The sequence below is a fragment of the Oncorhynchus gorbuscha genome, linkage group LG24 (assembly GCF_021184085.1).
Source record: "Oncorhynchus gorbuscha isolate QuinsamMale2020 ecotype Even-year linkage group LG24, OgorEven_v1.0, whole genome shotgun sequence".
Lineage (NCBI taxonomy): Eukaryota > Metazoa > Chordata > Actinopteri > Salmoniformes > Salmonidae > Oncorhynchus > Oncorhynchus gorbuscha.
In genome coordinates this window covers 45,462,355-45,476,980 of record NC_060196.1, presented here as the reverse complement: position 1 = coordinate 45,476,980, position 14,626 = coordinate 45,462,355, and the positions used below count along the sequence as shown (strand labels likewise).

Below are 14,626 nucleotides of genomic sequence, written 5' to 3'. Positions count from 1 at the left end.
TAGTTATGCAGTAATGTAGAGTAAAAATGATTGCAGAAAGTGAACCAACAGCAGTCGAAGACAAAGCGATATCACCACGGCTGACATTGATAAAGCGATATCACCACGGCTGATATTGATAAAGCGATATCACCACGGGTGACATTGATATCACCACGGCTGACATTGATAAAGCGATATCACCACGGCTGACATTGATAAAGCGATATCACCACGGCTGACATTGATAAAGCGATATCACCACGGCTGACATTGATAAAGCGATATCACCACGGGTGACATTGATAAAGCGATATCACCACGGGTGACATTGATAAAGCGATATCACCACGGGTGACATTGATAAAGCGATATCACCAAGGGTGACATTGATAAAGCTATATCACCAAGGGTGACATTGATAAAGCGATATCACCACGGGTGACATTGATAAAGCGATATCACCACGGGTGACATTGATAAAGCGATATCACCAAGGGTGACATTGATAAAGCGAGTGAGACGGGTCGACCACAGTCCATATTGGCTCTGCCATAACCTGGCCATAATAATTCCCAAATGTAAAAATGGATTTATGTGCTTTATAGGTGAAAAATCTGTCGATGTGCAAGGCACTTAACCCTAATTGCTAATTTCAGTCACTCTGAAACAGCATCTGCTAAATTATTACAATTTAGAAATGTACACCTGACCACTGAACTATAAAAAGTGACCAAAAAAACATTCAAATGGCAGTCACACATCCATGGAAATGTTTCCGTTTCACATTCAGTTCATGTAATGCAAACCAATTGATTTGATTGACAGGTGAAAGGACTTGGTAAACAGCTTTAGATGGAATGAGATCATTTATTAAAAAGGGTCAATATGCAGTTGCTACATCGATTTTTGGACCTATAAATGAATGATATGTACCCATTGATTCTTGAAGAATATAAATTATAAATGCCTGATGAGCTTAGTTCAACTGACGTTCACCATCAGAACTGAGAAAAACCTTACATTTGTTTGTAAACAAAGTAAATGTAAACAAACGGCCTCAAAATGGTTAAGTCTATCATTTTGATATCATGGATGGTCAGTTCTTGCATCCATAGCACAGTCTATGAATTTTACCAAAACGGGCAGGGAGTACCCATTTTTTTTTTAACTCGGCAAGTCAGTTAAGAACAAATTCTTATTTACAATGACAGCCTACAGGGCCAAACCCGGAATGCACTGGGCTAATTGTGCACCACCCTATGGGACTCCCAATCACGGCCGGTTGAGATACAGTCTGGATTCGAACCAGAGTGTCTGTAGTGACACTTCTAGCACTGAGATGCAGTGCCTTACACCACTGTGTCACATTGTTATAGTTTAAACTGCTGATTGCCCCTTTAAAGCAAATTTCCAATGACAACATACATGCAAACACCAATAAGAGACAACGCATTCAGAACAACAACTTTTGAATGCAAGTGCCCCGAGTGCAGTGATCCACAACATTGACTTGCTCTCAACAACCTGAAGTTCATAAAACTACCACTAGATGGTGCATAGAAATCAAATATGTCTCAGCCAATAGCTTTAATATTTGATCTGGCTTCTCAATGAATTGCATTATAAAGGAGATGTTGCATTCCTCTAATCCTGCAAGCTGCATCATATGTTTATCCAAATTGCATGAATGTGCATATTTACGACATTGGACCCTACCAAATCCATGTCGTAGGATTTCTAGGTGTATAAAAAAGAGAGCAAGACATGCATGACACCATGGTAAGTCTATGGCAGAGATGTCATGAATAGGATCGCCATCTAATGGGTATATTTTTTTTATACAAAAAAAAAACTAAAAACATTGAGACCAGTCCTCTGTATATTATTGGAAACATATCCCGGTCTGAACAAGGGAGTTGTTCAGGCCATCATTGAAAATAAGAATTTGTTCTTAATCGACTTGCCTAGTTAAATAAAGGTAACATAAAATAAGAATTCACCGTCTGTCAGCTTCACCAATAAACATTACTTTGATGCCATAACGGCTCAACCCATGGCACTTTCCATATAGTACATGAGTCAGTCACTTGACAGCCACTAAGTTGGAGAAATGTTCAATGACCAGTAAACAATCAGACAGGCAGTTTGTGCACACACACCACCTGGCCTAGTGCAGGTAAAGTATGGCCAGAATGGGCATCTTTGACTGACACTTCCATCTTTCAAAACAAATAACTCATTTAATTAAAAAATTTAAAAAATCAATTCTCCACTATTCAGTAGGTCCTGCTGATGAAAACCTACTCCTCCTAAATGGTCAGTAGGGCCTGTTCAAATCTCCATTTGAAATTCTTGCGTTGTTAAATGGTTAAACTCCCATGGTTGATCGTCTCCATAGGTGTAACCAGTAGGAGTGAACTACATTGTGCTGCATGCATGTGGTTGTCAGAGTCCACCGGCACTAGAAAGTAGCTTTCCTCAGCATTGAACACACACACACTGTACAATCCCATAGGACAAGCAAGTCACATATTATTATTAATAATAAAGTCCTGGCAAAAAAAATAATTAAAAACAAATGTTCATCATTGGCGCAGAAGGAGTAATTGTGATTGTGGTCTGCCTGTTTCCACCTTTGGCTCAATATCTACCTCCATCCCTCCACACCTCCTTTCATCCCTCACTCCAGCTTCTCCTCAGGGATGTTGTCCAGGTCTAGGTCACGTGAGGCCACACAGCACAGACACAGCTTCTGGGTGTTCAGGGAGATCGCATCTGGGGAAAGGAAATAGAACCAGGAAGTGTCAAATCCAAGCACAGCTCCCCAGAGCAAAGTGTTACAACTTTTAGTGCCCCCAACCAGCCAGTGATTGTCAAGAAAATAACGGTCGTTCTCATGGTTATTGACTGTTAATTAACAAACATATTTAGTATGTACTGGCTTCCCTACAAGCCACTGATGCAGACCTTTTTAACATGTAGTTGTTCCAAGGTCTTATAAATCCATGTAATATAGCCTACACTTACACAATAAATCATTTATTTATTTTAGACAGGTCTAAAGAAACATGATATAAAGAAAAAGTCTATTTCAGAAGAACAGAATAGCATACTCTGAGTTGTCCTTATGGTAGGTCCTGATCTGGCTATGCCAAACTAGTTCATTTAGCAGAAACGATTGGCTTAGAATTATGTGCCATTATTTTATAGTATGAAGAATACAATTGAAGAAAGCTGAATAAAATATAAAGGATATTTTATCCAAATGATTCGAGGGAGTGCACACATGCCGCTATTCTGTGTTGAGCAATTAACAAAGAAATGGGTATTCCCAGGAGCGCAACTTTGGTTTTAGAAATGGGAGGAGTCCGCTGGGTCCTAAAGCACACCATTGACTTGTATTCCTATATTGCTTCATTTGGAGTAATTAATGCAACTTTAGTTATTCTACAATCGTTGGGCTATATGTTTAGATTTTGATTTGAATAAAGTTGAAAGGCATGAGCTCTGTTTTGTTTTTAGTGCAGGCTGTACACACTACATCACTCTTTCATTCACAGTTTGACAAGCACTTGATAATGCCTTGAATTTGACGGCGGCATCCCCTTCTGCGGCCGGTGGCCGCTGTGCCTTTGGCCCGAGCGCCGCGAGCACCGGTCACTCGCACTGCACATCACGTGATCGCGTCTTTCACAGACTACAAGTAAAGACAGACACATCCGGGACCCAAATGCGTGCGTCTTTATCCAATTCCCGAGGTGCATATCGAAGATACTGGAACAACTGTCCACATTTACCTTACCAACAGCATAAGCATTAGCCTATGTCAATCTACTATCCCCATAGTACAAAAGTCAACCTATTCTGTGTGAGAAATAAATATTCCAAACAGTCTGTGCCAGTTGTGCGATGCGATAGATCCCAAATCAATAAAACCACTAGCATCAAAAAAATGTTCCCGCAACACGGCTGATGCAAAATATCAAAACGTTTAGCTTAAAATTTTCATAAACTATTATGTTATTTCTTCACATTATAAGCGCAGCAATGCACACATGGTAGTAGTTTGTAAGCGCGAATGTTCCTTAACGGCAAAACACCCGTATCAAAAGTGCAAGCAAATGCAATTATGCATGTAATGTTTTTATTATAAAGGTGCATTTTTATGGTGAAAATTATGTTCCCCAAACTTGAAACTCACGCGATGCTTATGTTTGCCAGTTAAACTCTACACCCCTCGTCAAGCAGATTAATGTGCTTCATTTTAAGAAGTTATTTGGTCACTTTTGTCACTAAGATTCTAAAAAGGTCGCAAAAATAAAAGGCATTGTTTCTTGTGCAGGGCATCATTCACAAGTGATAATTCACAATAGGCTAATATTGTCACCCATCAGACTATTCTTGATTTAATCTAGTCTTTACATATACGTGAAATTTGTTTTGATTTAGAATGGGCCATTATCAAGCACCTGTCTCAAAATACTTATTTTCCACCATAATTTGCAAATAAATTCATAAAAAAATCCTACAATGTGATTTTCTGGGAGAACTTGCACAATTGGTGGCTGACTAAATACTTTTTTGCCCCACTATGTCTTCAAACAAAGTCTACCTATTATTCCCCATGAATCAATCTTTCCTGTTGAATCATGTCAGCTCTATTCATTACATCTTAAGGTTGTCCATTCTCACCGAGCATCCTGCCCAGGAAGGCAGGCCTGGAGGAGGGGGGCAGGTGGATACAGATGTAGTACACTGGAGCTCCAGACAAAGCCACCCCGATACCAACCAGAGAGTTGATGGTATCACTGTAGAGAGGTACTACCACCAGGAACACACTGCATAGGCAGTACACTATAGGGAAGAACAGAGAGAGCTGGAGAGAGGGAGAGAAAGAGGGCGAGCGCAAGTGGGGGGATACTCAACATGAATTATGCATTCCATCATGTTCTCACATTCCTCACAGCAGTTGACAAAATAACTGATGGAAAAGTAGATGACTGACAGGAATTAAGACATTTAGTAACCGTGAATAAGGTTTTTACCTTGACGGGCCGGGGCATGTTGGGAGCCTTCAACCGGAGGTATATCTGGCTGGCGATGGAGAGGCCGATGAACAGCCAGTAGTTGAAGCTGAAGTAGTTGATGAGCTGGAACACGTCCTTCACACACAGGTAGATCAGAGACATGCCTCCCTGCAGGAGACACAGAACACTTCAGAAATCTGATCCTATATCAGACATGCCACCCTAAACCAGACAAAGACAGTGCCCACACACACCAGCAGGATAAACCCTATATTTCTACAGAGAAAAAGGATTGTAAAGCTACTATATACAACATCACACTCCCCATCAATCACTGTGTGACATGACATTTACTTACGTTGAAGAGCAGTGCTGGGATGGGGGTGTAGCGCTCGACGTGGATCATGCAGAGGACGTTGGGTAAATGGCCCTCCCTGGAGCCCACGAAGAACAGCCTGGAGACAGCAATGATGGAGGAGTTGAGTCCTCCGTAACAGGAGATGGCCACTGACAAGGGGATCAGCCACCGAGCCCAGCCCAGGACCAAATCAGAAAAAGTCTTCAAAGACAAGACAACATAGGTTCACATCTGGTATTTGGCTACAGAAACCTTGGTTAGGCTGTGTTCCATTTATTTCAACCAATTCAGCAATTTATTGTCTTTCCATGTGGAAAGACAATAAGTAAACAGAATTTTCTGTTTACTTCCTGAATTGCAATAGAATTTACCCCATCTCTGCTAGCAACCGTCAACACACTTAAAAATGACACTTACTCAGGGCATTCTGTAACTACATGATCATTATTAATTACCATAGTCCTGTGTACAAGCTAACCTCAGCAGCTAGAGGACTTTCCCTCCTCTTGGTTATCATGTCAGTGAGAGTCACGGGAGAACAGTATAGCTGGTGACCCAGGCAAGCAGAGCAGCCAGTCTCCTACTGATGATGTCACAGGAACCAAATAACATACAGCTGGTCAACTAGCTACACTGAACAGATGCTGCCAATTAAGACCTGCCCATGACCTGCTAATGGTTTAACCATGGTGTGTGTGTTTGAAAAGAGAAGCCTTTTGCATTCATCATGATTGACTTAACATGGCAGGTCCCAACTCATCCATAACCCTACTAGTGGTGAGCGATTAATCAAACGTGTTTTATTAAATAACTAATTGACAGACACCTGTTCAATTACTCGAATTCCATTTACTTCTGTTTTTTTGTGAGCTCAACGCACAGTTTCTCTAGAAATAAATGAAATAATTAGAGAAATTAAGTCAAGAACAAATGTGGGACGCTGGGCTGAAGGGAGTTATAGTTTTTATTAGGCAAATATTGAACATAATTAGTATGTTTCTGTGCTAAACTAACTGCAGAGCCTTCAGAAACTATTTGTATCCCTTGACATTCCACATTGTTGTGTTACAGCCTGAATTCAAAATGGATTCAATTGTTGTTTTTTTACCACATACAATGCCCCATGATAAAGTGAAACCCGGTTTAGAAATATGTGCACATTTTGTGAAAATGAAAAACAGAAATCGTATTTACATAAGTATTCGCAGCCCTGAGTCAATATTTTGTAGAAGCACCTTTGGCAGCGATTACAGCTGTGACTGTTCTGGGTAAGCCTCTAAGCTTTCCACACATGGATTGTGCAACATTTGACCATTTTTTATTTACCAAATTCTTCAAGCTCTGTCAAATTTGCTGTTGATCATTGATAGACAACCATTTTCAGGTCTTGCCAAAACTGTAACTCGACCACTCCAGGATATTCACTGTCTTCCTGGTAAGGAACTTATGTAGATTTGGCCTGCTGTTTTAGATTATTGTCCTGCTGATTGAATTGTCTCCCAGTGTCAGGTGGAAAGCACACAAACAGGTTTGCATCTAGGATTTTGCCTGTGCTTAGCTCCATTCTGTTCCTTTTCTTATCCTGAAAAACTCCAGTCCTTAACGATTACAAGGCTTCCTTTTCACTCTGTCAATTAGGTTAGTATTGTGGAATAACTACAATGTTTTATCCTCAGTTATATCCCATTACAGCTATTAAACTCACTGTTTAAAATAAATCACCATTGGCCTCAGGGTGAAATCCCTGAGCAGTTTCCTTCCTCTCCGGAACCCGAGTTAGGAAGGACGCCTTCTTTGGATGGTGTATCAATACACCCTGTCACTACAAAGTGTAATTAACAGTAATTGGTAATAAGCAGTCTTTAAAGTAGGGCTGGGTGATATAGCCAAAATATTATATCACAGTATTTTTCGTTTTTGGATATTAAAAGTTCTACATTTGCTTTATGAGTAGTGAGTGATCCTAGCGTGGCAACACATACATTCAATTAGTCTTTTTCTCCACTTGTGTTATACTGTTCAATTCAACCAAAACATATTTCAGCACTAATAATCATTTCCTGCACTCAATTACAGTGGTGGGAAAAGTACCCAAATGTCATACTTGAGTAAAAGTAAAGATACGTTAATAGAAAATTACTAAAGTAAAAAGTGACCCAGTAAAATACTACATGAGTAAAAGTTAACTTATTTTATTTTAAATATAATTGATCAAATGTACTTATTAAGAATTAAAAGTAAAAGTATAAATCATTTCAAAATCCTTATATTAAGCAAACCAGATGGCACCATTTTTTTTACGGATAGCCAGGGGCACACTCCAACACTCAGACATCATTTACCAACAAAGAATGTGTTTAGCGAGTCTTCCAGAGAGGCAGTAGATGACCAGGGATGTTCTCTTGACAAGTGCGTGAATTGGACCATTTTCCTGTCCTGCTAAGCATTCAAAATGTAACAAGTACTTTTAGGTGTCAGGGAAAATATATGGAGTAAAAAGCACAGTATTTTCTTTAGGAATGTAGTGAAGTAAAAGTTGTCAAGTAAAGTACAGATACCAAAAAAAGCAACTTAAGTAGCACTTGAAAGTATTTTTACACAAATAATTTCCACATAGGGCTGCATGATATGTGCAAATAATCAAGGACTTATTTTTAACCAAATGTTACAAATGCAATTTGACTTGCGAATTAGAGTAAAACTGTTGGAATCATGTAAATAGAATGACAGTTCTAATTCTATTGTTAAAATATAATAGTGGGCACTGAATACAGTGTTTGAGATGACAACAAATGAAAATGCCAGGGATGAGTTATCGTGACAGGGTAGGAACTAAAGTGTTAATACGTGTTTCCTAAGGGACCCAATATGCACGGGCAAACATTGCTTGTTCTCTCTTAGCTACATGTAGGTAACATATTCTTGCTTTGCATATTCCTCTTTGATTTAGAAGATACTGTTGCAAACATGATGGTTTAAGTTTAAGTCTACCCCATCACTGGTATTATCAGGCTAGCTACATTTGCTCTTACGCAGTACATTTATTAGCTACCTATTAGCGGCTAACAGTAAGCGTCTCACAGGATTTAGGGCAACTTGCTAAGACGTTGCTTTGCTGCTGTAAGAAACAAACGAATAATGTCATTATGGAACGCTAGTGTATTTATATTCATTAAGAAGCACGGCATTGTCGTCGTCATCAACTTTGTTGCGTGTGCTGCATTCACCATGCAGACTGAACGCGTGTCTCATGGTTGAGGACGCGTTCCTTGAGTGACAGGGGGCGGGGCTAGGTCTGTGGAAAGTGACACGGAGAGAAAGAGCAGAGAGCGATGACTCAAGTAGCGATGTAAAACTATAAAAATTGACACTACACATGGCGTATCACGTTAAAAAAAAATCAAACATTCAAATACCGGTATATATGGTAAAGTAAAATCCCAAACCGGTCCCTGCATCAATACCGGTATATCATAAAATACGGAATAACGCCCGCCATACTTTGAAGTATTTTGAATAACTAGTCAAATGATTGTCAGACAGCTCTGCAGCTACTAGCGATGAGGGTTTGAAATAATTTCACTATTCGAATGGTATCATGAATAATTGTGAAATATGTGTTTGACCTGGTGCTCTATTGTAGCTATTGAGGGGCCGAAGAGATTGCAAGCAGACGGAGGGAGACTCAGCCAAGGCAACTCAGCTAACGTTACAGCCAAGACTACAGTCGTGGCCAACAGTTTTGAAAATGACACAAATATTAATTTTCAAAGTCTGCTGCCTCAGTTTGTATGATGGCAATTTGCATGTACTCCAGAATGTTATGAAGAGTGATCCTCTTTGCCATGCAAATGAACTGAATCCCCCAAAAACATTTCCACTGCATTTCAGCCCTGCCACAAAAGGACCAGCTTGACATCATGTCAGTGATTCTCTCATTAACACGGGTGTGAGTGTTGACGAGGACAAGGCTGGAGATCACTCTGTCATGCTGCTTGAGTTTGAATAACCACCCAAAGCTTCAAGAGGAAGGTGGTGCTTGGAATCATTGTTCTTCCTCTGTCAAACATGGTTACCTGCAAGGAAACACGTTCCGTCATCATTGCTTTGTACAAAAAGGGCTTCACAGGCAAGGATATTGCTGCGAGTAAGATTGCACCTAAATCAACCATTTATCGTATCATCAAGAACTTCAAGGAGAGCGGTTCAATTGTTGTGAAGAAGGCTTCAGGCCGCCCAAGAAAGTCCAGCAAGCACCAGGACCATCTCCTAAAGTAGATTCAGCTGCGGGATCGGGGCACCACCAGAACAGTGCTTGCTCAGGAATGGCAGCAGGCAGGTGTGAGTGCAACTGCATGCAGTGAAGCAAAGACTTTGAGGATGGCCTGGTGTCAAGAAGGGCAGCAAAGAAGCCACTTCTCTCCAGGAAAAACATCAGGGACAGACTGATGTTCTGCAAAAGGTACAGGGATTGGACTGCTGAGGACTGGGGTAAAGTCATTTTCTCTGATAAATTCCCTTTCCGATTGTTTGGGGCATCTGGAAAGCTTGTCCGGAGAAGACAAGGTGAGCGCTACCATCAGTCCTGTGTCATGCCAACAGTAAAGCATCCTGAGACCATTCATGTGTGGGGTTGCTTCTCAGCCAAGGGAGTGGGTTCACTCACAATTTTGCCTAAGAACACAACCATGAATAAAGAATGGTACCAACACATCCTCCGAGAGCAACTTCTCCCAACCATCCAGGAACAGTTTGGTGACGAACAATGCCTTTTCCAGCATGATGGATCACCATGCCACAAGGAAAAAGTGATAACTAAGTGGCTCGGGGAACAAAACATCAATATTTTGGGTCCATGGCCAGGAAACTCCCCAGACCTTAATCCCATTGATAACTTGTGGTCAATCCTCAAGTACCAGGTAGACAAACAAAACCCCACAAATTCTGACAAACTCAAAGCATTGATTATGCAAGAATGGGCTGCCATCAGTCAGGATGTGGCCCAGAAGTTAATTGACAGCATGCCAGGGTGGATTGCAGAGGTCTTGAAAAAGGGTCAACACTGCAAATATTGACTCTGCATCAACTTCATGTAATTGTCAATAAAAGCCTTTGACACTTATGAAATGCTTGTAATTATACTTCAGTATTCCATAGTAACATCTGACAAAAATATCTAAAGACACTGATGCAGCAAACTTTGTGAAAATTAATATTTGTGTTACTGTCAAAACTTATGACCATGACTGTACCTAACTTGTAGCATCCAATGTTATTTATCATCCATTTATCATTATAACAGTGCCTGTCTTGACTAAGCTAGCAACCTATAGCTAGCTAAGCTTTCTCCCCAAACCCATTCAGATAAAACAGCTTACCTGTTGGTTGCTCTTTGTAGCCTACTCATCATTTCGCAAACTTTTAATTACATAATTCTAATTCCTTCTTGCATTAGTGAATTTGCGCTCCACTTGCTACACTTTGATTGGCCAACAAACAACCTACACATGAAGGCTACCGGTCTTCTTATGTGGCATATCATAAAAACTACATTGAAAAGTTGTTTTATTAAATTAATCATTTGAAATATAATGGTAAATCCTTGTACGCAACATGGATGTTTACATTTTATTTAGAAAAAGCATTTATACTCAACAGTACTTGAATACTAACGTCAGTTCGTATATTCGAATAACCGTGCACATCCCTACTATCTAGCTAAATAGGATGACAAAGACCGTGCACTATAGGGAGCACAGGGATAACATTAGATGGTTGGCTGCTACTTCCTGAACAGAGATAAAATGACAAAGGAATTAACAATGAAGTAATATACACAACTGATATTTTATTATTTCAGAGTAATTTCCTTTTTCTATTGACATCTACCCAATGTGGAACTGAGAAGACAATGTAATTCTTTCGGCAATTGAACGTTCACTATTTTGGGCTTTGGAATCTCCATTAAAAAGCTATAAAATCATTCTCATGTCATTATTACATAACTCATTTAATGTTTTAAATGATCTAATCCGACCTCAAAATGCACCAATCGCTCAACATTAAATCCCACACAACCTCAAATCCAGAGCAGAGTAGAACTCACCATAGCCACAGCATCACTGGCCAGCACGGTGCCAGCATCCATAACGGTGTAGTAAGCTATATTAGTCAGAATGTAGATCACTGTGACGATGGGCATGGAGATCCCTATTGCCAATGGGAGGTTCCTGGTAGGAATGGATAAAGAAATTGATAAAAATACAAGGACAAACTTTGCGGGGAGAGAGAAACCTTGACAGGAACCAGATGGCCAGTGCCGGGCATACGTTCCTTGTCTATATATAACAAGAGTCAGACTAAGACGGGTCAAGAGAGGACTGGCAGTGCAGAGCTGGTGGAACATAGGAACAGTACCACCCAACCCTATGCCATACCGGGGTATACAGTAGCACTATTTCTTTCCAAAATTAAAATAAATATAAACATCATGACAGATTGCCTCACCTCTTCGGGTTCTTGATCTCCTCGGTGATGAAGTTGAGTGCGTCCCAGCCCGAGTAGGAGTAGAGCGCAGCGTACAGAGCCAGGGCCATGTCCCCAGGGTTCACTTTAGAACCCTTAAACAAATCCTCAAAGTTCTGCGTCTGGCCTACAGACAGAGGCCAGGGATCACATAATGAATTAGATATAATAGATTAAATAATTGTAATGGATTAAATAATTGAGTTAAATATCATAGCTCTTTTGCTAGTTTTCAATGCTCTTTACATTGTAAGGGGGGCTCATCTCATCCACTACCAACTGCAAAAAACTCACACTCACACCTGGTCAGCAAGTGAAGCTCTATCATGAATAGGCCAGCACACTGACATTAGGGACAGGTGGGTTATGTGTCCCTAGCCAGATGCCGTACTGTACCTTGTCCCAGCTTGATCATCCCAGCAATGATGATGACAATGAGGGCCAGTACCTTGGCTACTGTAGAGACCACCTGGAGAATGGCCCCCCACTTCACCTTCATACAGTTCACACACGTCAGGAGACCTAGAGTGGGAGAGGAGGAAGAGGAATGTAGCAGACCACTCTCTGTAAGCAACTCCAAAGCAAGTGTTTCAAACCAGGGTTGGTTCAGGTAAATTCCATTTCAAACTGATGTAAACCAATGGTTTAGGAACGATTCATATCAGACTTCTTCACCTGCAGGATCGTCTGAGACCAGACACCCAGACAGCTGATGAAACTCAGGAGTATTTATTTCTGTAATAAAGCCCTTTTTGTGGGGAAGAACATATTCTGATGGGCTAGGCCTGGCTCCCCAGTGGGCATAAATGGGACCCATACCATCCAAAAAGTTATACCTTTGACTCATCAATCCATAAAACATCCTTCTAAGAGTATTGATGATGATCCAGCTTGAGTCAACTTTTTGGACGAGATGGGTCCCATTATGTCTGGAGAAAACCAAACACTAGAAAGAACCTCATACCAAAAGTCAAGCATGGTGGTGGTAGTCGGATGGTTTGGGGATTCTTTGCTGCCTCAGGACCTGGACAACTTGTCTTAATAGAAGGAACCATGAATTCTGCTCTGTGTCAGAGAATTCTACAGGAGAATGTCAGGTCCTCCGTCTGAGCTGAAGCTGGGGTGCATTTCGATCATGCAGCAAGACAATGGTCCAAAACACACAAGTCTACATGAAAATGTATAAAAAGCAATGCATTTTTAGCTTTGGAATGGCCTCGACCTAATCCCAATTGAGATGTTGTGGCAGGACTTGAAAAGAGCAGTTCATGCTTGAAAACCCACAAATGTCACTGAGTTATAGCAGTTCTGCATACAAGAGTGGGCCAAAATTACAACACAGTGATGTGAGAGACTGATCAACAACTACAGGACACATTTGGTTGCAGTCATCCAGTCACTGCAGTTAAAGGTGCCCTGCGACGAACCATCAACCAGGCAAAGCGTCAATACAGGGCTAAGATTGAATCATACTACACAGGCTCCGATGCTTGTCTTACGTGGCAGGGCTTGCAAACTATTACAAACTACAAAGGGATGCACAGTCGCGAGCTGCCCAGTGACACGAGCCTACCTGATTAGCTAAATCACTTCTTTGCTCACTTCGAGGCAAGCAACACTGATGCATGCATGAGAGCATCAGCTGTTCCGGATGACTGTGTGATCACGCTCTCCGTCGTCGACATGAGTAAGACCTTTAAACAGGCCAACATACACAAGGCCGCAGGGCCAGATGGATTACCAGGACATGTGCTCCGGGCATGTGCTGACCAATTGGCAGGTGTCTTCACTGACATTTTCTGTAGCCATGAAGTGCTTTCAAAGGTTGGTCATTTCCCACAACACCATTATCCCAAAAACCCTAGACGCACTCCAATTTGCATACCGCCCAAACAGATCCACGGATGATGCAATCTCTATTACACTCCACACTGCCCTTTCCCACCTGGACAAAAGGAGCACTTATGTGAGAATGCTATTCATTGACTACAACTCAGCATTCAACACCATAGTACCCTCAAAGCTCATCACTAATCTAAGGAACCTGGGACTAAACACCTCCCTCTGCAACTGGATCCTGGACTTCCTGACGGGCCGCCCCCAGATGGTCAGGGTAGATAGCAACACATCTGCCACGCTGATCCTCAACACTGGAGCTCCCCACGGGTGCGTGCTCAGTCCCCTCCTGTACTCCCACTCACGACTGCATGGCCAGGCATGACTCCAACACCATCATTAAGTATGCAGATGACAGTGGTAGGCCTGATCACCGACAACTTGAAAAGAGCAGTTCATGCTTGAAAACCCACAAATGTCACTGAGTTATAGCAGTTCTGCATACAAGAGTGGGCCAAAATTACAACACAGTGATGTGAGAGACTGATCAACAACTACAGGACACATTTGGTTGCAGTCATCCAGTCACTGCAGTTAAAGGTGGCACAACCAGTTATTGAGTGTAAGGGGGCAATTACATTTTCACACAGGGGAATTGGGTGCTGCATAACTTTGTTGAATAAATTTTAAAAGTATAAATGTTTTGCTATTTGTAAACTCAAGTTCCCTTTATCTAATATTAGGTTTTGGTTTAGGAACTGATAATTAAGAAGGAAAACATTCAGAAAATCAGAAAGGGGGCAAATACATTTTCACGGCACTGTAGTTTGAATAGTGATCCTTATTTTATCTTCATAAACTGGGTGGTTGGTTTGAGCCCTGAATGCTGATTGTAAAA

At 41.1% G+C, this 14,626-nt stretch overlaps 1 protein-coding gene across 1 annotated transcript in view; it reads right to left on the bottom strand.

Annotated features, from left to right (window-relative positions):
- Window positions 1-829: 829 nt before the first annotated feature.
- The window catches only part of LOC124012561 (Y+L amino acid transporter 2-like), a 29,829-nt gene continuing 16,032 nt past the window's right edge, over window positions 830-14,626 (bottom strand). Inside the window, exons 4-10 of the mRNA XM_046326333.1 lie at window positions 12,289-12,414; window positions 11,875-12,019; window positions 11,474-11,597; window positions 5,368-5,568; window positions 5,028-5,177; window positions 4,675-4,858; window positions 830-2,757 (exon numbers count right to left, since the gene is read on the bottom strand). Coding sequence (XP_046182289.1) covers window positions 2,663-2,757; window positions 4,675-4,858; window positions 5,028-5,177; window positions 5,368-5,568; window positions 11,474-11,597; window positions 11,875-12,019; window positions 12,289-12,414 — 1,025 coding nt within the window. The 3' untranslated portion in view covers window positions 830-2,662. The remainder of the gene's footprint in view (window positions 2,758-4,674; window positions 4,859-5,027; window positions 5,178-5,367; window positions 5,569-11,473; window positions 11,598-11,874; window positions 12,020-12,288; window positions 12,415-14,626) is intronic.